This window comes from Caloenas nicobarica, chromosome 23 (genome assembly GCF_036013445.1).
Source record: "Caloenas nicobarica isolate bCalNic1 chromosome 23, bCalNic1.hap1, whole genome shotgun sequence".
NCBI classification, from domain to species: Eukaryota; Metazoa; Chordata; class Aves; order Columbiformes; family Columbidae; genus Caloenas; species Caloenas nicobarica.
The window spans coordinates 5,768,829-5,796,665 of record NC_088267.1 but is presented as its reverse complement, the minus strand read 5'-3'; the positions used below and the strand labels follow the sequence as shown (position 1 = coordinate 5,796,665).

The following is a 27,837-nucleotide window of genomic DNA, read 5'->3' as shown; positions in this document are numbered from 1 at the left end:
GGTGCAAAAGTAATCACGGGGTTGGACTGTGAATTTTAAATCATTATAACTAGGCTCAAACACGTATTTATTAATCAAAATAGGAACGCATCTCTATTAAACAAAATAGGAACACATCTTTATTAATCACAGCACAAACACATCCTCACTAGTCAAAATAGGAACCGTTACAATCAACACATTTTTGCCAACGAGAAATAAGTTGGTTTATTCCTGTAGCGTAAAAATCCGCGCTTCGGGATTCCACAAACTCCCGGAAAGCATTTTCTGCATCCTGCTGGTTGTGGAAGCATTTTCCCTGCAAAAAGTTGTTGAGGTGCTTGAAGAAGTGGTAGTCGGTTGGCAAGAGGTCAGGCGAATGTGGCGGATGCGGCAAAACTTCGTAGCCCAATTCGTGCAACTGTCGAAGCGCCGGTTGCGTGACGTGCGGTCGGGTGTTGTCGTGGAGGAGAATCGGGCCCTTCCTGCTGTCCAACGCCGGCTGCAGGCATTGCAGTTTTTGGTGCATCTCGTCGATTTGCTGAGCATACTGCTCTGATGTGACAGTTTCTCCGGGATTCAGAAAACTGTGGTGGATCAGACTGGCAGCAGAGAACCAAACAGTCACCATGACCTTGTTTGCGTGGGAGTTTAGCTCTGGGAAGTGTTTTGGAGGTTCTTCTCGGTCCAGCCACTGAGCTGGTTGTCGCCGGTTGTCATATAAAATCCACTTTTCATTGCATGTCACAATCCGATCGAGAAACGGTTCCTTGTTGTTGCGTAGAATAAGAGAAGACGACACTTCAAAACGACGATTTTTTTGATTTTCGGTCAGCTCGTGAGGCACCCGCTCATCGAGCTTTCTCACCCTTCCAATTTGCTTTGAATGCTGGACAACTGTAGAATGGTCGGCGTTGAGTTCTGCAGCAGCTTCTTGTGTGGTTGTCAGAGGATCGGCTTCGATGATCGCTCTCGACCGGTCGTTGTCACATTCCGATGCTCGGCCACCTCGCTCCTCGTCTTGCAGGCTCTCGTCTCCTCCACGAAACCTCTTGAACCACCACTGCACTGTGTGCTCGTTCGCGGTTCCTGAGCCAAATGCCTCATTGATGCTGCGAGTTGTCTCTGCTGCTTTATGACCCATTTTGAACTCGAATAAGAAAATCGCTCGCATTTCTTTTTTGTCTAACGTCATTTCTGTAGTCTAAAATAAATACAAACAGCAAGTTTTAAGTCAGCAGCAAAAAGACATAAAGCAAGAAAAGTGTATTAAAATGAGGTATAACATAAGCACTTTTATTTAAGGTATTCCAATATCAAACGGCAAATATCAACAACGCAAAAACCACAATTCCTTTTGCACCAACCTAATAACTTCCACGCGGCACCTTCAACTGGCAAAGAGACACTTTAACTCTTCAACTACCTGTTGATGTGTTGGTGTCATGAGCAACACGTCTAAATAATCAAACAATAATTCCTCTTTATTAGCACAAGTCTAAACCTGTCTGTGCTTGATATGGAAAGAAATAACTTGATGGTGTAACAGGAGCTGCCGGAGCCGCTGCTGTACCTGGTCTGTTTTGGCATCTCCGTTCTCTGCAGGGTTGTTTCCCTCCTTGCCAGCATCAGCTTTCCCCTTCTTGCCCTTGGGCACCTTCTCGCTCTTCTGTCAATGCAAAACGACGGTCACCGTTACAATTACCAACAGCCGCTCATTAAGCCACAAGAATCCAAAAACTAGAATGGTAAAAACCGGCATTGGACGTTGGCCCAAAAGGAACGCAACACACAAACATTTGCATCGTCTAGAGACTTACAACAACTGTGAGGAGTCTTCCCTTAGGGTGTTTTTTTTTTGCGAGTTTTGTAGAGTTCAAAAGTATTCAGGGCAGCTTTATAGAAGTGATGATGCAGCTGAATTTCAAAGTTTTACTGTAATAGTTCTTACATTTCCATCTCAACAACAGGGCTGACACAACACCTTACCTTTGGAGCTGCCTTTTTAGGTTTAGGCTCTGGCTTTGGAGGAGCGGGCTTCTGTGAGGGAGAAAAAACCCTCCTGTTACATTTTAAGACAAACATACAACTTTTAAAAAACAACTCCACGCAAATATTTTTAAGTTTTAGGAAAAGAATTCAAAACACTTCACAATTGAAGCACTTCAACTGGATTTGTCAATTATTTTATAAGCATTTATAAGCACCGCCCGCCCCTGGGCGGTCCGGAGGCCGCCGAGATTCGGGGAGGGGCGGGAGGCACCGGCGGTTTTGGCGCCACCGGCGGGCCCAGCGGTTCCGCCAGCCGGGACCCCCGGGCCGAAAGCCCCAGAGCGGGGCGGGTCGGCCCGTCCCGGGGCGGGGGCAGCGGGGGAGCCGCGCTGCCCCCTCCGGGCGGCCCCGCTCCCGCCCGCGCTGCCCCCGTGGGGCGGCGGTTTTGGCGCCACCAGCGCGGCCGCTTTTTCCCGCCACAAGCGGCCGGATCGGAGCGGGACGGGCCCAACGGCGTGAGGGGCGCGGGGGGGGTCGCCCGCTGCCCCACGTACCTTTCTCTTGGGCATGGCTCCGTCGGGGCGGGGGGAGGGAAGCAGGGAGCGGAGCGCGGCCCGGGCTCCGCTGGCTGCCGACCCCGCGAATTTCAATCGGGTGTTTATTCATAATAAAGTTTTATATCGAGCCGGACGCGGCCCAACCGGTTCCAGCCGGATCCCCGCCCGCCCATTGGCCCGCCGGGGTCACGTGGGGTGGTGGCTGAGAGCTGAGTGGTTTTTATTCGGGATTTGACAATGTCTTTACCCTCTTCACAATATCATTCAAAACGCTGCGTTTCCAGCAAGTACAAAGTCTTTTACACCTGCATTTTCTAGTTTTCACCTGGAGGGAAAAAGGAAGATTTAAAAAACCAGCAACAGCTGGTGCTGCTGCACCTGGATGTGCGTTGGAAACAAAAATCAAGACATTTTATCTTATTTTGACCATGGGGACGGAAAACAGAAGAAATTAAGAGATGGAAACAATCTTGGAAATTAGCTAGTCCATCTCGCTGCCGATGGAAAACTGAAAACAAACCCTCCCCAGCTGCTCCAGCCACTCCCATCACAATAATCTCAACAGCCCCATTTTGGCCAGGATCACACTGGTTTTGATTGGGATCACACTGGTTTTGGCCACTGCACTCCTGCCCCAAGCCCACCCTCACTACCTGCAAACAGGACGTGAGGTCACAGCTCTAGAGAGGCCTCAGAGGGATTTGGCATGTTGCACCCACCACCTGGTTTTAACAAATTCCTTTTTAAGCTGCGAAGTTAATTCCCAACCAATATTTTTCCTTGCCGGCTCGGAGCCTTTTCCTAAGAACAGTCAGTCTGTGCCAACATCTTCAGCATCTGGGTTTTCCCCACATACACCGCTCAGAAGGGAGCACAGGACCTGGTGAAACTTTGGAGTTATTTTTTTTTCCTTTACAGCAAGGCTGACAACAACCTCACTTTAGCTCTTTGGAAGCCAAGAGCAGATACATCAAATCCGGTGCAGTAAAGTGTGGAAAAGCCAAGATGCTATCACGAAGCAGGGCAGTGGGGAATACTTCTGCCACTGCTCGGCATAGGGCTCCCTTTTTCACCAGGAATAATCCTCTCCCTCTGAAAAGTGAGGTTCCCCGTATGGGACAGCAGAGGAAAACTCAACAGGAGATTCACTGCTACAAAGCCCGGGAAAGAATTCAAGTCCAGACTGATTTAACAGGACAGAATCAGTTTGCCTGGGCCAGTTCACAAGGAGTCACACAGAACTGGAGGCTCATTTTAGGTCACTTCTTGTCACAGCCAGGCCTGTAAAGTACCAAGCAGCGGAGATACGGCGGAGTGTGTGTGTTCTCCATCGTCAGGGCAGGGAGGCGAGACGGACGGACGGCATTTCCTTCCTCAGCAGCATTCACAGAACTAGAAAGGTTCACAGGACCCTTGGACAGGGCCAGCAAGGACGTAAAGTCCTAGAGCAGCCCTGTATCCCCACCGCAGCACCACACTGAGCGAACCCCTCTGGGCAGCAGCCATTCCCTCTCACATGGCTAAAAATTGTCTTCCCAAGAACCCAGCACCTGTGTCACGCAGACACCGGACACAATCTTTCAAAGAAGTCCGCTCTCTTGTGCTCTAGTGCTTGTAGGAAGCCCTGGATTCTCTCTTCCCGCATGGCGGTGCATGTCTGCAACAGTGTCCGTCGGCGCCGAGAGTCTCCGTGGGATGCAAACCCCTCCTGCTGCAGCTTCTTTGTCACATAATCCTGATCCCTTTCCATCTGTTGTCGCCTTCTTTCCTCCATGTAGGAGTCTCTCGCCTTCTAGAGTGAAAAGCAGTAGAGCGTTAGCACTTTATCAGGCCTTTTAGCTCATCTGTGGAACAGGTTATGGAAGAAATAGCCTCTGCTTGGCCATCAATCTGCAGGTTAAATGAAGCGGGGCTCTGTGTGCGCCTCCTCCACTTCTTGAGGCATCCTGCTTGATTGGTTATTAAAAAAAAATACAGGGATATCCTACTAGACCTTCTCCCCAAGATACAAGTCTGCTGACAGCATTAACTCTGAGTTAAAATAGACAAAGGTCATGACAGATTGTGGAAAACCCCTCAGATATCGGAATCAGAGCAGCATACGAGAGGACTTTCAAACTACGGATGTGCACACAAGCTGTCGTCACCAGTGTCATCGTGGAACCTTTGATCCTGTTCATGCAGCAGCTGGAAGGTTTTAGGGGATTCAGAACACTGATTTATGGGGCAATTCTTTGAGCTGATGATCAGGTATCGAGGTAATCAGCTCCAGTAAAAAAGCAAGAGTGGGCTCAGTATTCCCAAATGACTGTGATCTAATAACGTACCGGCTTGAGGCACAGCAGGATGGGCAGGAGAAAAGTAAAGGCAGTAGCTACCCCTGCCTACCCTTCAAGTATTTGAAATATTTTTGCCAAATATCTCTTCTGGATTTCTTCTTATTGCACATATCCTGGCCTGCAGCCTCCAACAGCAAAAACACAACTCCATGCAAGAATATTAAGCTTTCATTTTTTTAAATAGTAAGACTGGTCACAGTGACATAACCTGACACACACACACTTAGGGAGTGCTGGCCTTTCAAATGAGCAAGAAGAAATCATTATTCTAATGAGAGCCTGGCCACCTGCTACAATGTTGTAACAACCCACATGTGTGCAGGAGAAGCAACACATCTGGCATTAGATGCGACTGAAACCAGATCTTAACTCACTGCAGTAAATGAACAATTTCTGTTCCCACTTCGCACTCCCTCACCCAATCTCCACCACACAGCTGTGCAGAGAACATGCTGCCTCGAGTGTTCCACCTCCCTTACCTGCAAAGCGCTGTAGTTCATCTGGAAGCGAAGAATGGCCTCACACAGGTTCCAGAAGGAATATTCTGGCCACAAGACCGACTGAAACACCAGGCAGGAATGGGATGTCTGCAAAAAGCAAGATCATCTAATAAGGGAAAAGTCATCAAGACACAGCTCTGTTGGTGAAACTTTGCCAGTTGTCTCACAAAGATTTTACCTAGGCTGTGTTATCAGATTCTACTTAAAATTAAATAAATACTAGTCAGAAAAGTTTGAAATTGCACCATGTAGAGTCTTTTTAATCAGTTTTTAATGCTGGGACACTAGTCATCCATTCCTGCAAAGGTACCAGCAGAATTCTTTCTAACACTATGTTGATCTTCACAGCGGTATTTTTAATAGCTTAAGCATCACAGACATATAATAAAACTAAAATAGCAACATTGGACTACTAAAGGCTGAGGTAAGGGAGTAACAGATGAACTGAGGATCAGGACATGACATTTAAGCCATTCATCAAATGACATCTCATGATATTCCTTGCTGCCCACTCATGGCATTTAAAGTGCTTAATGAACCTAAAAGTTGTGGTGCAGATATCCTAGAGCTGAAAGATGCAAGATTCCAACTTAAAACCTATTTTTGCCATCAAGTCCCTCAAAGTTTCAAGTTGATGTGTTCCTATGACCATTACTATAAAATCTAACGCTTAAAAGGACTCTGAGTGACTCGAAGTTGTAATGATATAGACAACCTTAGTGTCAATTCTATACAAAAACATCATAAGGACATTTCTTATTAAGTGTTTTCAGGATGACGCAATTTCAGACTTTTGCTGCGAGGTATTTTAGGCAATCGCAGAACAAGAAACAGGTTCCTCAGAGGTGCCCCAGCACTGAGTCCACCCAAGAAGTTACCCAACCCCTGGCAGAGAGAGTTTAAGAGCCCTCATGTCAGCTCATGCTTGCAGTCAATAGAACACTCTCTGATGCGAAGATGGAATATTTCAAGGAGAAAACAAAGACTTTACCTGCCAGAGCAAGAAATCACTCAACCGAACCTCTCCAGAGGTTCGAATCAGAAGGTCTGGGTCAGGGGAGTTGTTGGTGTACAGACACTTATCGAGCAACGATTCAGACACATCACTAAGAAAGACAAATGCAGCTTATTAAGATCACTTGCCTGAGCCAACAGAGGTGGCACAACTAAATCAGAATTACTGAGGGTTATTTTGTAAACACAGGACTGCAGATTAAAACTGAGTGGTGGAGCTGTACCACAACCAGTCACCGACTTGCTTCTGCTGGACTCTGCTCCATGGGCTATTTTAAACGCTCTGTCAGCCCCCAGAGCTTCCCCCCCTCCATGCTCTTTGAAACATAATCCAGTGGTGGAACCAGACTGTGAGGACTTCCGTCTGGAGCAGAGCGCTAACTGCTCCATCCAACAGTTCACTATTCATGATTCATCTGTTGTTTGACCTCAGAGCTAAGACTGCCAGCCAAGCAGCCAATTGTTGTGGCATAAAATCTGCCTTCACATTTAAACTAACTTCAGACACAGACCTAACTTCTCTTCTGTCCTGGTTGTGTATCTATCACCACGGTAACCGAAATAATAAAAAGCAAACATTGCATAGTAACTTTAAGTCATTTGTTCCAGTCATACTGGTTTAATGAGGTCTATTTAAAAGCCACTTGGCTTCTGAGAGGTTTTTAATGAGGTGTGGGAGGGAAGACAGGCAGTCTTCATCCGTGAAACCTCACACGGCACGACAAGAGTTACCTGGGTTCGAGCAGCCCCTGTTCCACTCCCCACGCCATCTCTCTGACAGCGCTGCTAATCTCATGTCTCGATGTGTACGCAAAGCAGACATTTAGAAAGCATCTGAAAAGAAGAGAAAGATGTGAAAGACTAAGCTAAGGGAAGTCCAGTAGATGACAGGGAGAATATCTACAACAGTTATATGTCTGCCAAGTCTCAGCCTTCAGGTAGAAGAGGAAGTCGTGAGGTATCAGCTACTTTAAACTGCGTTACTTACTTGTTGTAGTTCCTAGTCGCCAGCACAGCTTGAGCAATCAGCTCCTGAATATCCAAGGGCAGAAGCGGCAGGTCCCCGAGGACACGGATACACACGCCGTGCTTCTTCAGACTCTCCCTGCGCCCAACAACAAGAGTGAGGACTACAGAACGCAGAGCGGTCTCTGCTGCACAAGTGCCAGGTTTGCCTTGCGTAACATCCACCAAGAAGAAAAAAAAGAGGCATGTAGCAGGCATAGCTTCGGTAAAACTGAGAGTTACAAAAAGGCAAAACGACCAAATGCTTTTCAGGCGTTGAAAGCTGGCTTAGCTTTGATCATCCCAAACCATTCCTTAAAGGGAAAAAGATCACTCCCCATAGAAGTTCCTGAGGTACAGACATCACCAAAGGACTAGAAAACGATCACAGATACTTTATGAAAAAAAGGCACCCAGCACTCTAGTGCTAAGTGGGAATTTCTAATTGTGCTGTGCGCATCTGAAAGCTGTAGTATTCCGACTGGATGGGATTGTTCCACCATAACCCATAGGACACACAGATCTGGTGTGCGAGGGGACTGTGCGTGCCTGGGAGCTGCACAACCCACCTGGGCAGGCAAAGCCCCTGAACACAAATCTCCAGCTGGAGGGGGAGATCGGCTTCCTTCATTTAATCCATTTTCACAACTCGTAACATCCCTGTAACACCTTCTAATCAAGTTTTGCTTAGGTCCACCCTGCAGGATACAGACATGAAAGGATTCTTACTGTTCTTCCAGTAGGCGGATGAATTTCTGTCTTGCCAGATCCATTAGTCCATCCACCTCCTCCTTGGAACGTTTAAAGTTCTCAATACTAAAGGCATAAACAGTGACCTCCCGAATGCCCAGATTTAAGCACCACCTTAGTGTCTGCAAGAAGACAAAACATAACGGAAAACCCAAGTCAGATAAGCAGACTCAGACAATCAGACAGGTCTGCAAGACCCAGTTTCTCCACAGCTAAAACCCTCCCCTCATTTCCCACTACACTAAGACCAGATCAAACGAAACAACCATCAAGAGCTGACAATAAAACGCACTTGATGAGAATTTCAGACTCGTTTTAAAGAATGGGAGGAAAATACCACTACCTAAAGATGACAATCTGTAACAAATACAGGACTAATCCAGCCAAGGAAAGCACTGCTTGGAGATAACAGTATAAATTATACAATACTGTACACACAACGTAAAGGCAGCAAACACCCTTCCCACCTGCGCCAGCTTCTCAAAGCCTTGTGAATGTCCCTGCTGTCTCTCCACGTGGCACTTTTGGGCGTAACGGCGATTGCCATCCATGATGAAGGCAACATGCTTGGGCATCGGACCTGCCTAGAAAATAAGGAGAAACACAAGAGAAAAGCAAGCGAACAGCCAGGCTGGCGTCCCGCAGCGCCAAGAGGTTAGTCTGGCTGCTCCTGGCAGCATCGCTTATTGGTGAGCATCTCCCCGCTTCAAGTTTTATGCTGCTGTAATTTTTTTTTTATTTCAAAGTTCAAGGCATTTTTACAGACACAATTAACTTACAAGAAAACAAAAAAAGTCACGAGGCTTTTGCCCACTTAATAGTATTCCTTTCCGCTGACCTCATTGGGTCTGCGTAGAGAAGGAGAACATCACCAGTCTCGAGACTCTGCTGGGCAAGGACAGAGTTTTCCTGGAACTGGTGAGTTATTATTCTACGCAGTAGAAACCCAGTTTCATTTCTTAGATGCATAATCCGACCACCTTGCTTCCCTCCCTCCTTCATCAGCAAGGGCACAAAACATGGAAGCCTGGGAGTGTAAGCTCTTTATTGACAAGTGTTCCAGCCTTGCTCATTTGCGAGGCTAAGCTTAAGTAATTTTCCATCCTCGAATGCTGTTTAGGGACGTACATCCAGTGCCAGCATTAATATGTACTCTTGCTAGTGACACTGCCTTTCTAGAGCAGTCACACAGACAATTCTACTCTGAAACCCGATGAACCTGCCAGTTCTTTACCACAGGTAACAAAATTAATCCCTTACCTTAATGATGTTGGCACAAAATCTCTCTATGATGGTCAGCTCACCTTCTCTGATCCACGACATGTTTTACCGAGCTCCTTTTCTTTTTTAACGGGAAGATGAAAACAAGGAGGTTACAGGTACAGAAGATTCTGTCTGAGCCTCAAGCAATGCTACAAATCATCACCTTGGAAAAAATAAGCTTTGACTAGCTGCTTTGGAGCCCTTTTTATGATCTGCACAAGTACTTTGATAAGCAGACAAAGGGCGAGCTCAGAAATGAGCTCTGGAATTTTCCAGCTATATGTCATCAGAGAGAATTCTGGACTAGCTGATAGCAAGATAAAACATAACTGCATCTTCCAGCCAAACCAGCTGAGGATTCGCACAGACCCACAATTTCGGCTCCGCCAGGTGAGTCACAGGGTGGTGACAGCACAAATTGTCCTTCTGTGCTTTTGTGCGGGAGCTCAAATACCACCATCTATATCACCAACTACCCTGCACCATTGTCACCGCTGCTATTTTTCCTTCACAAGTTAAGAACTTTAGCCTCTGGAGATGTAAAAATATTGGGGTTTACCACATTATCTGCGCTTCATATACTAATATCTGCTTTGAGCTAACATGATATAAGAGCTTGCTAAACTTCCACATTAATTTTCAGTTCTCTCAAGCAGAGACATGGGCAAAGCAGCTGTGAAGAGAGAGCTGTGGGGGCAACAGTCCAGACCCAACCCCCCAGGACACACCCAGGGACTGAAGCAGGTTCAACTTACACTGATTGCATTAATTTTAATTTTCTGTACGGGCCTTCTCTGCCTCTGCCCTCAGGAACGGATGCCCACCCTCAGACACAGCCACAAAGCATTAAGGTAAGAACTGCTGAACCTCGGGCCTCCCCGGGCCGCCCCGCCAGGCACGGGGCAGGTGAGGAGCGGCCGCCGGACCCCCCGCTCACAGGGCGGCCCTCGGGCTTCCCGGCTCCGTGAGGGGAGGGCAGCGGCGGCCGAGGGGGCCGGCCGGGGAGACCCGGCGAAAGCAGAGACCCAGAGGAAGGAGAGATCCCCCCGCGCAGACGGGGCCCCGCTCCCTGCCCGCCCCGCGGTGACCGGCGGCCCCGCCGCCCCCGCCCGTTACCGCCCGTTACCTCGCCTGGCGGCGCCGCCTCAACCTCCGCCGGACGGTGACGCTCCCTTCCGCTTACGTCACTCGCCCGCGCCCGGAGCGGGAGGTGCGCGCAGGCGCCGACGGGCGGGGCGGGGTTTGTGCGCATGCGCGCTGTGAGGCGGGAGGGCCGTGGTGGTTATAGGGTCGTGTTAAAATAATCATTTTGGTTGGAAAAGCCCCTCAAGATCATCGAGTCCAACCGTTCCCCAGCCCTAGCACTGCCCCATGTCCTGAGAACCTCATGTCCGTCTGTCCAACCCCTCCAGGGATGGCCTGTTCCAATGCCCCACAGCCCTTTGGGGAAGAAATTGTTCCCCAGATCCAACCTCAACCTCCCCTGGCGCAACTTGAGGCCGTTTCCTCTGAAGAGATGACACTAATGACATTAAGTGCTATTTGTGCCACCGGTTACTGGAAGCCCCTCAGTTCAATAGACACTAGGCCTCAGTACCGGGATAACCACTAAAACCAGCTCTATAATGTGCACAAAACTATTCACGTTCCAAATTAAACTCCCAGTCCTTTGGGGAAGAAATTCATCTGGAATATTGTGTCCAGTTCTGGGCCCCTCAGTTCAAGAAGGACAGGGAACTGCTGGAGAGAGTCCAGCGCAGGGCCACAAAGATGATGAAGGGAGTGGAGCATCTCCCTTATGAGGAAAGGCAGAGGAGCTGGGTCTCTTTAGCTTGGAGAAGAGGAGACTGAGGGGTGACCTCATCAATGTTTATAAATATATAAAGGGTGGGTGTCACGAGGATGGAGCCAGGCTCTTCTCGGTGACAACCAACAGTAAGACAAGGGGTAATGGGTTCAAGCTGGAACACAAGAGGTTCCACTTAAATTTGAGAAGAAACTTCTTCTCAGTGAGGGTGACAGAACACTGGAACAGGCTGCCCCTGGAGGTTGTGGATTCTCCTTCTCTGGAGACATTCAAAACCCGCCTGGATGCCTTGCTGTGTAACCTCACCTAGGTGTTCCTGCTCTGGCAGGGGGATTGGACTAGATGATCTTTCGAGGTCCCTTCCAATCCCTAACATTCTGTGATTCTGTGATTCTGTAATTGTTCCCCAGATCCAACCTCAGCCTCCCCTGGCACAACTTGAGGCCGTTTCCTCTGCTCCTGGCGCTTGTTCCTGGGGAGCAGAGCCCGACCCCCCCTGGCTCCAAGCTCCTTTCAGGCAGGTCAGAGATCAGAAGGTCTCCCCTCAGCTCCTGTTCTCCAGCTGAACCCCCAGCTCCCTCAGCCGCTCCCATCACACTTGTTCTCCAGCCCCTCGCCAGCTCCGTTCCCTTCTCTCAACTCGCTCGGGATGGCGGGGCTGGGGAGGCCATGGGGATCTGTGGGGTACAGGGAGGTGCCACAGGCTGGCAGTGAGGTCAGGGTGGTTTTGGGGGGCTGGCAGCACAGCCAGGCTGGTGATCGGCTGCAGCTCGAGGCAGCTGTGGGTACCCCAGTTCCCAGCACTCCCCCCCACCTGCCCGTTTTGGGTCTGGGCTTCTCAATCCCAGGGGAGGAAAAAAAAAAAAAGGGCAACCGCACACAGAACATCACCAGCAGCCATTGCCAATGGTCTTTATTTTTTTTTTTCCAGGAAAGAAAATAAAAGCAAACGATCACATTTTACATAGTTGGTACAAAAACAAATTAAAAAAAAAATAATAAAGAGGGAGGGAAAAGCCTGCAGGAACTGGGGGTCTCACCGCAGTGACTCCCGCAGGAAAATCTCTTTGGGAAGCACAACTCGGGGTAAGCTCCGAGCCACATACGCCACCCCAGTTCTTCCCTCCCTCCCACCCACTTCATAAAAATTCCCCGAGTTTGACACAGACAAGCTTTGGTTGCTAGCAGTAAACATGGATTACATTCTTCCGTCTCCTCGTACACAATCCTGTGACTCCAGGCTTTCGCGCCAGGGCAGACGCCCTCTCATGAGAGACGCGGCTTTTTCTTATACATTCAAACCCTCCCGTCCCACAGCAGGACCCTGAGCAGCCTCGTCCGCCCGCGATTCACCGTCCATTAATGCATAGTGCCCAGCACCGAGCATGGGCAGGGTGGGTGATGATGCAGCAGTTTAATTAATTATTGGCAAGACACAGGAAGAACCACAATGGCAAATGCAACAAGAAGATGTGAATCAATCCCATCTTCTCCAATGCAGTTTCCCTTTACAGATAAAAATCCCTGTTTTCTTGGATCCCGGTTCCACGCTGGCCCCAGGGGACACCTGAGTGATTCTCTAAGCTGTTTGCTGTTTGCTTTAGCCTAGGACAGGGATGGTTACAGAGCTCATATCCCCACACTGAGTTGCAAGGCAGAGTACACAGAGAAGATCCCGTCTCCCTGGTCCATAACCTATTAGATGCTTTGGCTATTTTTAATTTTTTTTTTCATTTTTTTTCCTCTTACTTTTGTAAACAATAATCAAGGAGAATACTGAGAGAAACTGGAAAGATTTACAGAGGTATTTACACATACTAGACACCTAGCAGAAAAAAAAAAAAAATCACCAAGCCATTAAACTGGGGGTTAGAGGGGGGGAAGGTCCTACATGATTCTTCAAGACAGATACAAGAATTAGGGGGGGCAGCAGTTTCCCCGGCACAACCGAGGTGCCAGGGAAAGGCCAACAGCCCCCCCGCAACACAGCAGCGGGACTGAGGCCCAGGCTTAGACGCTCTATTGCATTTACCCCGTTCAGGCAAAAAGCCATTTTCCTGAAGCAGTTTTGTATAGATTCCCGTCTCTAGTCGAGAACTAAAAAGTCTTTCCCCCCTCCCTCCCAAGAAGAGACCACCACCTCACCTAAAAACTACCGGAGCAGGGTGGGAAGGCGGCGGGGGAGCCGCTCTCCATCCCCCCGTACCTGTGTCCCGCAGGACGGAGCGAAGCCCTGGAGGGGTCACGGGGCTCCAGCATCCTCGGCAATTCCCCCCCAGTGATGCCCGTTAGTGAGGATGGAGATGATGCTCCCCGTCTGTTTCAGCCCTGCTCTACATCTAAACCTATCGCTACCTAAAAACTAGCAGAAGCCGTGCCCACGTCCCAACGTGTCTCCTTAGGAGGGCTCCAGCTGGCCCCCTGGGGATGCAAAGCAGAGTGTTGGAGAGTTAATGCCCCAAAAACAGGGATTTGGAGTTTCCCAGCCGACATTTGGGGGGAAAAAGCCAGGAAGGGAGGAGAAAGATGGAGCAGCTGCGCCTCCCTTGGACTTGGTTCCACCTTGGCGCCAGATCCCTTATCCCAGGGGGTCCCTTTGCCAGAGGACAGGGATTGAGGATGACCCTCAGCCTCCCAACAACCTCAGCTCTTGCGGTGTCCCCCTGAAGGGGCTGGGACCCCCATCCTGGTTTCCCAACCCCAGCCACACGGCACCAGCCCGTGTGACATCCCAGCAATGGGTGACACGGGCACGGGGCGGCCTGGAGCGTTCCCACCGGGACGGTGGGAAGGGAACGTGGGAGCATGAACAGGAGAGAGAAATGGAGGACAGTCCTCGAAAACCACCGGGCTGGGAGCAAATCTGGAGTCTGGGGAGCCAACACAGGCTCTAGCAGCTGTCCCCTGGGCTTCTCCCTACCCGCACACGGATCTACAGACCCAAATTCCTCCTCAGTCCAGTGGAGAAGGGAAAGAGACTCTATTAAAATACAGATAAAAAGAAAACAAATCCCAAACATACCCAAAACTACAACTGAAAAGCTTGATGACACGTCAGTCCACCTAGAGAACATCCAGTGAGGTAGATCTACGCTTCCAATACAAACTTTGTCACATCTTTGTGCTGTTAGAAAAAACCCTCCTCTCTGTCCAGCACTGGGCTACAGAGGCATTTTATCCCTGAGATTGCTCGAATACCTGAGAATAAGTTGCAGGAATTATGTCCTTTCTCTCTCTCTTTTTTTTTTTTTCTTAAAGATTAAAATATACAAAAATACAAACCCAGAATATTTATATTAAAAAAAAAAAAAAGAAAGAAAACAAAACAAAGACAACAAATAAACCCAAAGATACGTCATTCACGCACGTCCTAGTGCAGGTTTCACTTGGCCTTGGCTTCGGCACGAACCGGGGGGCTGCCCCGGGAGAAGGGCTGTCACCGGGGCCAATAAATAAAGGCAAGACTTTGGGGGGCTGGTGGGGAGGGAGGGCAGCAGCCGCTAACGCCCTGGGGGACCCTCTTTTTCTGCCCCTGGGGAGGTTCAACCTGGGAGCCATCGGTTTCTGGAGCGTGGGATGGGCAGGAGGAGCAGAAATGTGCATTTTTTTTGTCCTGCGTGGGTTTGATCCGCAGCCCGTGGGCAGATCCGGGGAGTCTGGATCTGCGTGAGCCCCGGGTGGGAAACGCTGCCAGCAACATCCCCGGGAGCCGGTTCTGCCCCGTGTCCAGCTCCCAAGGCTCAACCAAGAGCATTTCTGCTCCGTGAAGCCCTCCCGCTCCCTGGCTCCGCGTTTCGGAGGCAGGGAGAAGCCTCAGAGGGGAAAAGCTGGCTGCAGGAAACACCTTGTGCTCTCTGGGCTGGCACTTGGGAAGGCTTAGGGGAAAAAAAATTAAAAATAAAGTGGTTTTTCTTTTGACCTGATCCCCACCAAGCCTCGGCTCTCAGCCTGAAAATGTTAGCCCAGCCCTGAGACATACCTCGTATCCTTCCAGACTGAGCCCAAACCTGGGCTTTGCTGGTTTCAACAATGGAGCTACCACAGAAAAAAACCACAAATCCTCGCACCGACCTGCTAGTGAGAAGCTGCGAGGAGCAGAGGGACCCGTGGGGCCGGCCCACGGGCATCTCCCCGGCGCTCTGCAGCCAGCCTTCCCCCCTTGTCCCCCTCGTCCCCGCTCCGTGGGGCACAGAGGGCCGGGACAGGCTCCGAGTGCGTCCCCACAGCTCACCCAGCCTGTGCCGGAGCCTGTTTGAAGCTCAGGAGAACAAGGAGCCATAAGTGAATCCCAGAGATGCTGCTTCTCCGCTCTTCCTCCCAGAGACGTTACTGGCTTCGTTTAGGAAAATAGTAAAGATTAATCAAATATGGGTATTTTTTTAAGGTGTGTTGCGTGCTGCCTCCTCCTGCTTTTCGAAGGAGCCATCCCAATTAAACCAGGGCTTTTCCCAGGCTGGGGACAAGGAGACGAGCTCTGTGCAGGGACACTGCGGCAGGACCTTTCCGTCCCAACGCCGGGTCCCCACTGTTAGTGCTGCCACTCTCCCGCCCCGAGCCCTTCACCCTGCCCTCCCTGCCTGCCCGTTGCCTTGCCAAAGCCTTTTCATCCCGGTGGACGCCCCCCGCTCCCTGTCACCCACCATCATTCCCGGGTTTCGGGGAGCAGGGCCGAGCCATGCATGTCCTCCTCCTCTCGGAAATAGGCGGGTTTGCCCTGGGAGCTGGGGGACTGCTGTGCTTTCGCGGGGCAGTTGGCAACCATGTGGCTGATGCTCTGGCAGAAGTGACATTTCTTGGGCTGCGGCGGGAGCTTGCACTCCTTGGCGTGGTGGTCCAGCCCGCCACAGTTGTAGCATCTGCCAGAGCGGGGAGGAAAAGAAATTTGAGGAGAAATAAAATGAGGTGGCATGTTGCTGTGCATGTGCCTGGGACTCATCTGGCTTCACAGCCAGAGCTGGGCTTAAAATCATAGAATCATTTTGGTTGGAAGAGAAGATCATTGAGTCCAACCGTTCCCCACCCCTGGCACTGCCCCATGTCCTGAGAACCTCATGTCCGTCTGTCCAACCCCTCCAGGGATGGTGACTCCAGCACTGCCCTGGGCAGCCTGTTCCAATGCCCCACAGCCCTTTGGGGAAGAAACTGTTCCCCAGATCCAACCTCAACCTCCCCTGGCGCAACTTGAGGCCGTTTCCTCTCATGCTGTCACTTGCTTCATTGCCCTTCTCTGAACTCACTCCAGCACCTCAAGGTCTTTCTTGTCATGGAGGGCTCAACATGGCCCGGCCTCTGCCGAGACGTGGGGTCTGGTGTTTGGAGGTGGTGATGGGTTTGGTCCCCGCAGACCCTCAGCTCCAGCACGGCCAGTTTGGACCTGGCTCAGTGGTGCTGCTGGTACCCAGGAGATGGCAGCAAACCCCTGCACCGAAACGAGGCACTGGGGGACAAAAACCTAGGACGCCGGGGGCTGCAATCCCTCTGGCTCCTGTGTCCACAGACCCTGCAGCCAGCCGAGGTTACATGCTGTGCACCAAAAGCCTGGGCAGAGCACGAACAGGCAATGGGACAACTGACAGCCAGGAGAACAGTTGCAGGGACCGTGGCCATCAGTGTGGGGACAACCCCAAAAGTGGCTTCTCTTACAGCTGTATCCTTTTAGCACTCGTCCCTGTGTGCCACCTTCCCACCAGAGCCGTGTGGGCAGAGGGAGCTGCCTTGTGTCCATTTTAAATCCTGCATCTCTCTAGGACAACCACAACCCTTTGCTCTTTCCTTTTCCTTCCCAATTCCTTTACAACCCATTTTAAAACCCACTTGTGAGAAGAGCCAGGTGGAGAGTGCAGCATCCGCTGGGAAAGCCGGGATGAGGCATCCCTGGGCAGCCGGGATGGAGAGGATGGGAGGGATGAAGGGCTGGCCAGAAACTTGCCCCGGGGCTCCCAGCCTCACCGTGGGAGACGCTGCCAGGACGTCCGGCCATTTCCTTCCCACAAGGAAGGGTTTTTTTCTTTGAGAAAATTACCCCTGCCCAGGGCGGCTCCCCCAGACGAAGGGTGTCCCTGACCTCTGCCCCTTCGCTCCTGCTTTGCTGCCCTTTCCCCACCAAACTGCATCTGCCGTTCATTAACCACCCCAGGAAGCCGCTTTCCCCGAGGAGGGGTCGCTGCCCACCCCACCGGACTCCAGCCCGTCCCCACGCCATGGGCTCAGACCCCGTCCTGGACCAGCCCCAGCCACACCTTACCGGTCTCCTTTCGATCTGCGTTTCTGCAGGCTCTTGCCCTTGGGTCTCCTCTCACTGCCGATGCAGAAGACACCCCCTGGGCCGGTCACCCGGATGGACTCCAAACCTTTGGATGACTTCTTGAAGGTGAACTCGACAGCTTCTCCCTCCTTCAGGCTGCGGAAACCCTCCATGTGGAGCTTGCTCTGGGGGAAAACAGGGAAAGGACGGGGGTCAGCACTGAGATGGGGTGTTCACACAACCCCCAGCCCTGCAGACACCTCCCATGGCTGCCAACATCCCCCCATGCCTGCCCCTTGTGAGCGGACAGACATTGGGGACCAAGCTAATCCAGGCACCTTCATCTCCTCAAAATCTCTGGATTTGATAATTTGAGACTTCAGTGAGCTGGGGCACCTGGCGGAATGGGGCTCATGGGTTTGGCAAGCAAGGGCCAGCAGAGCCAGCCCTGACTCAAATTTCAGCAGTATTTGCTGCAAAACGCTGGTTCTCAGCACTGCAAAACAGCCCTTTTCTCCCACCAACACCCCGGGCTGGGGAGTGAGAGCTGCCCCTGCACCTCGTGACACCCTGGACTGGGGATGCTCAAAGGGAGACCCAAAATACTATTTTTAAAAGACAAAAGGATCTTGAGGCTTTGCAGAGGCACATGAAACCCTGCACTACCCACAGCAAGGCCAGGAGGCTGGGAGGTGGCACCATCACCCCAGGGTCCCAGCCAGCCCCCTCGCTGCAGCTCACCTCAATTCAAGCCCTTTAAATACCCCCAGAAATTAATTAAGCAGCCATTTGGTCCTGGGATCATCTCCTGTCCCGCCGCCCAGGATCACCACATCACTCATCACTGTGCAATCAAAACCGGGAGTTCAGACTCGGGATCGGGTTTGCGAGATGACAGAAAAATCCACACCACTTTCACGAGCTCCGTCCTTTTTAGCTGAACAAATTCACAAGGAGCTGAGACGGGCGATGTAGCCGTCATCTCTTGCCTCCCCTCCCCGTGCCGCTGCCGTGAGCAGGACCATGATTCACAGCACGGCTTTTACTCAGCTTCGTTAGCGGAGCCCAAACGAGCGCGAGCAAAGAGTTAAGGGGGATTTGCTGGCAGAGGGAGGAGCAGCAGGCTGGAGATTCCCAGCAAAGCCGGCGCCAAAGCTGCAGCAGGACCCTGCATTTATGAATGGAGCATCTCTCCCATTCATGGCCCGGCCAGTTCCCATCACGTGGAGCCGCGGTCGCCCGTTCTTCCCACAGCAAGATCCCGTGTGCACGCTGCCCGGGGACGGGCAGGCATGGTCGGTTCCCCTCTCCCACCCCACAGGACCCACGTGGAAACACCCCACATGAAAGCATCTCTGTTTTTACGAGAGGGAGGAACTGGAGCTGTTGGTTTTTAGGAGCGAATTTTTTTCAGCAGTGTCTTGCAGGACCCATGTGTGTCTGTGGGCACATGAGGGAAGTGGGAACGTGACAAAGCTCAATGAACAGCCCTCAAGGCCCCTGTTTCTGCAACTTTTCTGCCCCTTCTGTGCCCTGGGGATGAGCCAAGTCACCCACACTCACTCAGTCCACTTGCCTGCGGGGATGAGGTGCAGGGTGGTCCAGATGGGACCACCAGAGACCTGTGCTCTGACCTGCTGATGCTCCCAAAAGGGCAAGCCAAACCATGAGCGACAAGGTCCCCAGTGAGAAAAAGGATGTGACAAGAGTCTCACAGCAACCTCTGCCCATCCAGAGCCGATCTGGGCAGTCCCATCACCACCCACCACCGGCAAACACCCTCCCGTGCTCAGCACAACAGCCAGACACTGCTCCCCAGCGCCAGATCAGCTTTCCCCCAGTGCTGAGCATCGCTGGGAGGACGCTGAGCATCAGCCAAGCAGGAGCTCTGTGTCCATAGCAGCTGCCAGCACAACACGAGGTGCCCAGCTCAGCCTTGGCATCTCATGGTTGGCCACTAAACCTGCCCTGTCCCCAACGTGCCACCCCACGGTCCCTCTCAAACCCCTTTGTGAGGTGGTTTGGGTGATGGGGCTGCCACAGATGGCGAATTTACCCCCCTCCGGCAGCAGCCGCAGTGTTTTGGGGGCAAGGAGCATCACTCCATAGTGAGCGTCACTCCGTGGTGAGCATTAATTACTCCGTGGTGAGCATCACTCCGTGGCAGGGGGACGAGAGCCAGAGATCCTCCTTATCGGGGGTGTTTACAGCCCCGGCTGTGTTTACACTGCAGAGATGAAAACTCCCAGGCACATGGCCCCAAGCTTTGGGACAAAGCCAAGCCATGACGGGGGGACCCCAGTGCCCCCCAGCTCAGCCTGTGCCTTGGGCATCACCGCCTGTAGGCAACCAAACTGCTGGGGTCCAGCTCCTTCCCCTCCATGGTCCATCCGTTACCCCCATTTCTCGAGGAAGAGGAGGGTTGAGGGAGAAGCTGCCGCAACATGATGGGGGGGGAAGCGATTTATTTTCCAGGAGCGGGTGAGGATGACAACCGCCTCCCCGGCCCCCTCCGCCAAAAGGCCAAAGGAAACGCCCTCTCCCCAGGGAAGGAAGGGGGGAAGCGACCAGGGCACCCCTAGATCTGCCCCCCCCCGCCCCGCAACCTTTTGATGTGAGGCTGCAGAGTGGCTGGTGGCCCCTGCGCATCCCCCCGCTACCCCCTTCCCAAAACACACACATTGCTGGCATTCCTCTGTTATCAGATAGGTAATCAAACTGCAGCCCATTGAATTAGCTGCATACCTCCTGCATCTGAAAGGAAGGGGCCCAGAGCCCCCGTCCCACACCACACACAAAGCCCGAGCCTTCCCAGGCCTCCACACACACACACCCCCCAAAAAAAAATAAAGAGAGGAAGGGGGGATTGGAGCAAGCCGGGGATGCTGGTGATGGGGGGAGCGCAGGGGAGGGCCAGGGCCGGGAGCCACCGGCCAGCGAGAACAAAGGGCCGGCGGCGGCCGCGCTCCCGCTGCCCAAATTCCAGGAGTTCCAGGCCACGGTGGGGGGAGGAAGGGTGGTCGGCATGGCCGAGGCCCCTCTGACCCCCTGTAGCCCCTCTGCGCATCAGCCCTGCGCCCACCTCGCCCGCTGAGGGACAGACGGCTCTTGTTGGGTGCTGGGGTTTGGGTCCAGGGCTGAGCTCAGGGGTTGGTCTTGGGGGGGATGGTTTTGGTAGCAGGGGGGTGTAGGATGACCCGTGGCTTGGGACCACAAAGTATTGCCATCCTCAGAATAAAACTGTTTTAAAGTATATCCTAGAGCAAGGATTTCACTCGTCGTCATTAGGATCCAGAGTTAACCAGTGGGACAAGGAACAGCAGCAGAGCTGGCACCACTTCTTCCAAGCTCCCTGTGGTCCCCCAGTCCCCGCTTTGCCAGGCGATATGGTGGGCACCTCTCTGCATTCCCCCACCATCTGGTACCCTGGCAGCTCCGTGGTTATTTACGGCAAACAAAGACACAGCACACGAGTGGCCGAGCGCTGCCCACCATCCTCTCGGTGCTGGCTGTCCCCCACCCTCACCCCTTCCCCACCTGCACGTGGCTGCCTTCATCCCTCCTCTTCATCCCACCCACCAAACCCCTCATCGCAGACCCCCGTGTTAGACCTGCGTCCCCTCCCGGAGGGGTGACACCGTGGAGCACCCCAAATCCAGCCACTGCTCCCCGAATCTGGCCACTGCTCCCCAAATCTGGCCACTGCTCCCCAAATCCGGCCACTGCTCCCCAAACCGCCGGGCTCCTGTTCACCCCCACCCCGCTGGGCTCCGGAGGGGCTCAGCCGGCCCTGGGGTCACCATTGTCCCCGCGGCCTCCCCAGCGCGACACAAGGGGACGTTTATTCCCAGCCAGCCCTGGCCACTCAATCAAACCATCTTTGTGTCCGGAGGGGCCTGGGGCGGAGCGGCCGCTCCTCGCCTCGTACCCGCGCCGCAGCATTGCAGCCGCTTACGCTCAAATCCCTCAGAAAACAAGTCATGTTGGGATGCTGGGCTGCAGGAGCACGAGCGGCGATGCCAAACTATGCTCAGAGCATTTTGGGCAGCGCAACTCCACTGCAGCCGGTGCCTGTGCCTCAGTTTCCCCCATTCGTGCAGGGGAAATGGCCCACGGGGGCCAGGAAAGACTGACACCCCCCCAGCTGCTGCGGCTGATGCAGCAGCCCACGGAGCCCCATGCGTCCCGGCCACTTTTGTCACCCCATGACACCCGAGGGCCCATCCTGGGGGGACACAACACCCCAGGGGGAGCAGCCCCAGCCCTGCAGGGCTCAGGTTTGGCACAGCGGGCTCAGAGCAGCCCCTTCCTCTGCTCCTGTGCCGGGAATAAGCTGGTGGGCAGGGGCTGACGCCCAGTCTTTCGGGGCACAGCCGCTTTCCTGCCAAATTGACTATGCTTGCTCTTCATTTTCCACCATAAGCCAGCAAAATGATACACTAGGTACTAATTCTGGAAAGAAAGAAATATATATATATAAAAAAAAGCATGTGTCACAGAGTTTAATCCATCAACTACCTGCCCTAAATCCCCACTCCTTCAGCTGTATTTTCCCCACCCTGAGGGCTCCAAAACCCTCCTGCGCTTCCCAGGGGGCAGATAATTAGGATTAGCTGCTGCATATTAATTTCATACTCCCGTCTTAAAGCCGGGGCATGGCCGGGAGCAGCAGCAAACACCTTCCCTGGGTGATTTCAGCTTCATCCCGCTTACTCTTAGGACCAAGTAAATAGGGAAAAGGAAACACCGGAGCTGGGGGGAGCAGGGACGGGGGTCGCCAAGGCAGCGGCTCCATCCCAGCCCTTCCCGGCTCCAACAGGAGCAATCCCATTCATTTGGGCCGTTTTATCTGGGAGACCATTTAGAGGGTGTTTTCTCTCCCTGCCCTGGGGCGGAGAGGGGGAGCTGGGGGAAGGGATGTGCCTGCAGCCATCAGTTAATCTTTAGACAGAGACAGGAGGCTTTTTTTTGTGTGTGTGCATCTTGAGGGAGCTTCAGGGGTGGAATAAAGCCGCTCTCTTTCACTATCTGCCATCAGGATGCGGCGCACAAGCGGTGCGATACGATTTTATTCCAGCAGTTATTTAAAAAAATTAACAACAACAAAATTGCTTCTTCCCCGCCCCGAAAGCAGGGATGCCAGCCTGCATTTCTACCCCAAAAAGCTTCCTTCCCCAGGGACACACTTGGAGATGTGTAGGGTGAAGGAACTTCCCTAACACACGTAACTCCAGTGCTCCCAGGTCCCGCAGCCACCCCAGTCCTGCAGAGCAAACACGGGAGCGATGGTGCACATGAGAAAGCAGAAAACGTGAGATATCGGATGTGTCCTGTGCCTCCATGAGCATCACATGCCCAACGAACTCACTCAAACTGCTGCTCTGAGCGGGTCCCCGTTCCCCCCACTGCCTCCCCAGCTCTGCACAAGCCGAATCCCGTGGCCGGATCCTGCTCCACTCCCCCGGTGGGGGACCCCGCTCCCGCATGGAGAAATCCTCCCTTGTGCCTTTGCTGCCCTGCACACTCAGGGATGGAGCTGCCTCTAAACACGTGTTTTGGGGTTGTAGTTTTTTTGAGACCTCACGTCACGCTGGCATCTTGCCCGGCTCTGTCCCCGGCTGCGTGCAGGACAGCACGAGTGTGGGTGGGGAACAGCCCAGGGTGGCTCAGCCGAAACCCACGGCCGAGTGGCAGCTGTCATCACCCTCCGCCCTGTCCCCTGCCACCGAGCGGGGACAGACCCCCTCCATCGAGCCCCGCGAGGCTCCTGGGGACGGCAGCACCCAGGGGACCATGGGGGACTGAAGCCCCGCCATGGCCACACTGCCCCGGGCACTCAGGGAAGGCCACATCCCAGCCCCAGTGGGTCTAATCACGGGTACAGCCTTATGTCCCCACAGGCACACGTGTGACCCTGTCACCGAGATGCCACCAAATGTCCCATGGCCACAGCAGCCACAGGCTCCCAGTGATGTCCAGAAGTTCCTGCCAAAAATCACAAGAAGGAACAAAAAAAAACCCCAACTGAAATTGCTTTCATCAAGGATTTAGACCTGTTGGCTTTTGCCTTCCCCAGCAGCCCCACACTCCTGTGAGTGATGCCCAGAGCTGCGGTGTGAGCCCAGGAGCCACATCCCCAGGGGACCAAATGCAGCTTTGGGGTCTTCCCCAGCACCAGCTTGGTTTCTGCCACCCCCAGACCCCCAGCCTTCCATGGGTGCTGCTCAGCCCTTCACCTCCCCGGGGACAACCTGCTCTGCTTCTCCCTGCTTCATCTCCCCTGTCTCCTCACAGCCCCCAAACGAATCCATCTCCAGTGTCCAGGGGAGGCGTTTGAACCCAAATGCCTCATTTTTAGCTCACAATGCGAGGGAAAGGCAGCCCCGAGGAGCCCTGTTAGTCTCCTGTCCTGCCGAGATTTTAATCTCTTTGTGATCAGATAAAGGGAGAGGGAGATGGAGACGCGCTCCCTGCAGAGAAGGGCCATTCAGACCTGGTTCCTGTAATAAAGTGATTTAATAGATCTAAAGAGGCCAATTCCCTTCTTTCTCCCACAATTACTTCCTGTGGGTCATCATTCACATATGTAAATGAAGAGGGGAAGGCGTGAGTTATGGGGGGCTCTGGGGTGTTAAACCCCGAAGGCTGGTTTGGGGTGCTGCGTGGGGTGCTGGCGGTGGGTGCCCGGCACAGCATCCTGAGCCCCGTGTGTCATTGTCTCCCACCAGTGATGGCTTTTGCCCTCCCAGACCTGACCCCTCCCCGGGTAGCAGAGCTGGTACCAGCTCTTGGGAAGCACCGGGATGGAGGGAGCATCGGCAAAAGGGTCCATTCCCCAAAAGTAGGGAGGCCAAGGAGGGAGCACGAGTTCGGTTCCTCTCCGAGGAGGGGATGAGGCTGCGCAGCTGCCAGGATGCTCCGTGGTGGGAAAGCCACCGGCATCAGCCCCAGCTGCTTCGCTGCAGGCGAGCGGTGACTTCGTGCTGCCCGCGAGCGGGGCAGGAGGTGAAGACCGACCTGGGGGAAAATAACTGGGCACCAGCCCAAAGCCATCCCGCTTCTGGTAATGCAAAGCCCGGCACTGGGAGCCCTTAGCTGCAGCAGGGAATGACACAAATACACGCTGCCCCTCTGCTACCCAAAATAGCCCGTTTTTACCCAGCGTTCACCGTACCGCCCGAACACAGCACACCCTGTGCACCGGGCCCCGTGGCTCCTCCAGCCCCGGAAAAGCAGGTCGCCGGGAGGCTGCACAACTCCCTGAGTGCTGGGATGCTCCCAACAGAGACACCCCGGTTAATTCTCTTTTTCTGCAGGAATGTGAGCGAGAGCAATCAGGAAACCAGACTGTCTGGGGGCAATAAACCCCAGGCAGAAGGGAGGGAGGGTGGGAGGCTTCCCCACATGGGCACTGGGTCCCGCTGTGCTACATTGAGATGCAAAGACCCATTTGCTGCCTCTGGAGCACCAGAATCTCAGTTTGCCCCAGCTGATTTGGAGCAGTTGCCTCCAAACTCAGCGGTGTTTCTGGCCTGGGACGGTAGCTCCTACCAAGGCATTTTCACCACAGCCAAAGGAGAAGGGATTTGCTTCTCCCCTGATCATCACTCACTTGCCAAACCAGCAGAGCCCTGCCTGGAGCAGCCACAGCCTCATGGGCGGGCGGTGAGAGACATCCCTGCAGCTCCATCCTGTACCCGAGCTCAGCTCCTCCACGGGACAGACCCCAATTTTGGAGGATTTGGGCCCATGGTGAGTGACAGCCAGTAAAGCTGGCTGGTCTAGGGCCAAATATTGCGCAGCTGCTCCCAACTGTACCCACAAAATTGCTCATGTTTGCTCCAGAGACCCCAGCACCCCTTTGCTTGTGGTCACTTTGCTCCCTGGCTGTGCGGGGACACAGGGCACGCTCATCACACCCAGCCCTTTCCACGGCAGTCAGCGCTGAGCCCCACATCTCCATCCCAGCGCTGGCCCTGATTTTGGGCACCATCTCCAAACACCAGCCCCTAAATGGGGTCCGCCAGCAGATCCTCCCCTGCCAACTGGGTGGCTTCAAGCAGCTGCAGCCCCAAATCCACGACTTCGCTCAGCACGAGATCACCGACACGCGTGGGGCTTCCCCCTCAGCAAGGTGTGTGGGTCATATCCAGACACGAAACTGTCACTATCGTACAGAATCCATAGGGGCACATATGTGACCCCGCACGCTTTTGTGCCAGCCGCAACCGAAACAAGGGGACAGAACAGAGATTTCCCTCACCTGGGGATGAGCTACAGCTGGGGGAAGCCTGACCCCACATCCCTGCCTGGCTCAGGGCTCCCAGGACCTGGTCCCTGGGGCAAAACCAGCTCTTCCTCGGGTCTCTCTGCGAGGTGAGCAGCATCCCTGCTCTGACACATCCCGCGGGCACCTGCTCCCCTGGATCCAGCCCTGAGGGGCTCCCCAGGGAACCATGATGGGAAAATGAAATCGCTCAGGGATCAGCTTACAGGGCCGGTCCCCAGAGAGGAGCCCCGGGCTGCCCTTTGCCACCCGCCTCGCAACGGGGAAACGAGCCTGGGGGATCCCGGCTCCCGCGGGATGATGCTGGGTTGGGATGTGGGGAGCCATGGGGATCCCCATCCTGTGTTGCATCCTCCCAGCGGGATGCTAAGGACTGTGCCCCCTTTTCTCCCCAAGGCCCCACGCAGGATTCGGCCCTGTACCTGGTGCACGAAGACATCGACGGGCGAGTCCAGGGTCGCGCCGCCCTTGGCGGTCATGGAGAGGAAGCCGAAGCCCATGCGGACATTGAACCACTTGCAGATGCCGGAGCCGTGCAGGGGCTGGGACTCATTCTCGGCCTTGGGCGAGTCTCCAACCGGCTCCTCGCCTGGTTTCTCACCTGGGGAGAGACCCACCGAGCGGCTGAGCCGAGGGGCTGGGGGAGCTGTGGTCCCCCCCGGCCCAGCCAGCCCGCACCCAGCTGGGTAGCCTGCAGCAGGAACCCCAAATCCTGCTGGGATTCCCCAGGCTGGAAAATAAATTTTTTTTTAAAAAATAAACCAAAGCAAACAAGAATAAACAAACAAAAAAACCCCAAACCAAATGACAAAAAAACCCCAGCGGAACAAAAACCGCACAAAAATCCCAAACGTCCCCAAAAACCCGAGCGGAGCGGTCAGCTCTGCGTCCACGTGTGCACGGGGGTCACCCCAGGAGACGGGGAAATGAAGGCAGCTCCTGCCGGCACGACCCGGGAGGTGCGTGGAGTGGGGGCCCCAAATCCGTTCTCCCGTCAAAAACATTAACAACAAACAAATAAACAAACAAACAACAAAAAAAAAGGAAAAAATGCCAAAAGTGAAAAAAAATACAAAAACCACAAAAAAGGGAAAAAACTCCCCCAAAATACCAACCCGAAATCCCCCTGTCCCCAGCAAGCCATGCTGGAGAAAGTGTCTCCCCTGCCGTCAGCATCCCCCCCGCTGCACGGGCCCCCCCCCTCCCAAACAACCCCAGCAGCCGCCACCGGACCCAAACTTCTGGGCTCATCCTGGGGCTGGAGGGGTTGGGAAAAAAAAAATAAATCATCCCCCACCCCGAGCCCCGCAAAGAGCTGCAGCGGGGGAGCGGGACCGCGCCGGGCCCGGCCGCGCTGCTGGGGCGCAGCGGGGCTGGGGGGGCCGGGGCTATGGGGGGGGGTCCCTGCGCCCCCCGGCCGGGCTCAGCCGTCGTTATTAATAATCGCGGAGCCGAGGCGGGCTGCGACAATAATATAACTTAACCTGCAAACTGCTGGTTGGAAACAGACCCCATCCCGACACTCGCTTGCAAATTCCGAGTTGTGGCTGTTACCGCCTCCTCCCTCCTCCTCCTCGGCCAGCTTTGAGGGTATCAGACCAGCCAAAAAAAAAAAAAAAAAAAAAAAAAGAAAGAGGGAAAAAAAAAAAAAAAAACAACAACCAACAAAAAACCCCAGCTTAGACCCCGCCGGGAGGGAGCCGGGAGAGGTTTGACTCCATCTTCACTCCAACAATAGGGGTGGGAGGGAGCGGGAGGGTTTTTTCAAAGGCTCCCAAATTCTCGCAGACAATAGCAGCCCCCGCCCCCCCCCCAGGACCCACCCGCGGGGCCGAGGGGCGCCGGGCCCCGCTCCTCCATCCCACCCCACGTGATCCTAATTAACGCCCCCCCCCGGTAATAGCGAAACATTCCGAGAGGGATTTGGGGGGGGGGGTGGGTTGACCCCCCCCTCTCTGCTTAGGGGCGAGGCCACCTGTCAAGGGAAGACGTGACCCCCGGGGGTGGGGGGAGGTGGGACTCCCGAGGACCGGGGGGAATTTCCACGTCGTTTCTCCGCGCCCCCCCCCCGTAGCTGTCCCCATGAGCGGAGCCACCTGC

General features: G+C 53.8%; 3 protein-coding genes across 5 annotated transcripts; all 3 read right to left on the bottom strand.

Annotated features, from left to right (window-relative positions):
* Positions 1-92: 92 nt before the first annotated feature.
* LOC135997709 (histone-lysine N-methyltransferase SETMAR-like) lies at positions 93-2,598 on the bottom strand. Its single transcript, XM_065650528.1, has 4 exons — positions 2,526-2,598; positions 1,969-2,019; positions 1,553-1,648; positions 93-1,183 (listed from the first exon to the last, which is right to left on the bottom strand). Exons 1-4 carry the CDS (start codon positions 2,538-2,540, stop codon positions 149-151), a joined length of 1,197 nt encoding a protein of 398 aa, XP_065506600.1. The 5' UTR covers positions 2,541-2,598; the 3' UTR covers positions 93-148.
* Positions 1,620-10,592, bottom strand: DHDDS (dehydrodolichyl diphosphate synthase subunit). Of its 3 annotated transcripts, XR_010607472.1 has the most exons (11): positions 10,526-10,592; positions 9,397-9,478; positions 8,604-8,720; positions 8,116-8,258; positions 7,370-7,486; positions 7,114-7,215; positions 6,359-6,473; positions 5,347-5,454; positions 4,079-4,320; positions 1,969-2,019; positions 1,620-1,648 (listed from the first exon to the last, which is right to left on the bottom strand). XR_010607472.1 is itself a non-coding variant. In XM_065650530.1 (10 exons), the coding sequence occupies exons 2-9, from the start codon at positions 9,457-9,459 to the stop codon at positions 4,084-4,086; spliced, it is 1,002 nt and encodes a 333-aa protein (XP_065506602.1). In that variant the 5' UTR covers positions 9,460-9,478; positions 10,526-10,592; the 3' UTR covers positions 2,777-2,853; positions 4,079-4,083. The 3 variants fall into 3 exon arrangements, 2 of the variants coding, with proteins under 2 accessions (XP_065506602.1, XP_065506601.1); XM_065650530.1 differs by lacking the exons at positions 1,620-1,648; positions 1,969-2,019 and adding an exon at positions 2,777-2,853; XM_065650529.1 differs by lacking the exons at positions 1,620-1,648; positions 1,969-2,019; positions 10,526-10,592 and adding an exon at positions 10,155-10,407.
* Positions 10,593-15,848: 5,256 nt separating this feature from the next.
* Positions 15,849-27,252, bottom strand: LIN28A (lin-28 homolog A). The gene is made up of 4 exons (XM_065650747.1): positions 27,222-27,252; positions 26,160-26,338; positions 17,451-17,635; positions 15,849-16,062 (listed from the first exon to the last, which is right to left on the bottom strand). The coding sequence occupies exons 1-4, from the start codon at positions 27,250-27,252 to the stop codon at positions 15,849-15,851; spliced, it is 609 nt and encodes a 202-aa protein (XP_065506819.1).
* Between the last annotated feature and the right edge of the window lie 585 nt (positions 27,253-27,837).

Coding starts and splice junctions, on each gene's coding strand:
- LOC135997709 (XM_065650528.1), bottom strand. Junction 1,649..1,968: donor CTAAAAAGGCAGCTCCAAAG/GTAAGGTGTTGT, acceptor TTGCATTGACAG/AAGAGCGAGAAGGTGCCCAA. Junction 1,184..1,552: donor GAGATGCCAAAACAGACCAG/GTACAGCAGCGG, acceptor TATTTATTTTAG/ACTACAGAAATGACGTTAGA.
- DHDDS (XM_065650530.1), bottom strand. CDS start 9,459: ATGTCGTGGATCAGAGAAGGTGAGCTGACCATCATAGAGAGATTTTGT. Junction 5,455..6,358: donor GTGATTTCTTGCTCTGGCAG/GTAAAGTCTTTG, acceptor TGCTTTTTGCAG/ACATCCCATTCCTGCCTGGT. Junction 4,321..5,346: donor TGAACTACAGCGCTTTGCAG/GTAAGGGAGGTG, acceptor TTTTCACTCTAG/AAGGCGAGAGACTCCTACAT.
- LIN28A (XM_065650747.1), bottom strand. CDS start 27,252: ATGGGGTCTGTTTCCAACCAGCAGTTTGCAG. Junction 17,636..26,159: donor TCGATGTCTTCGTGCACCAG/GTACAGGGCCGA, acceptor GTTTTCCCCCAG/AGCAAGCTCCACATGGAGGG. Junction 16,063..17,450: donor CGCAGATCGAAAGGAGACCG/GTAAGGTGTGGC, acceptor CCGCTCTGGCAG/ATGCTACAACTGTGGCGGGC.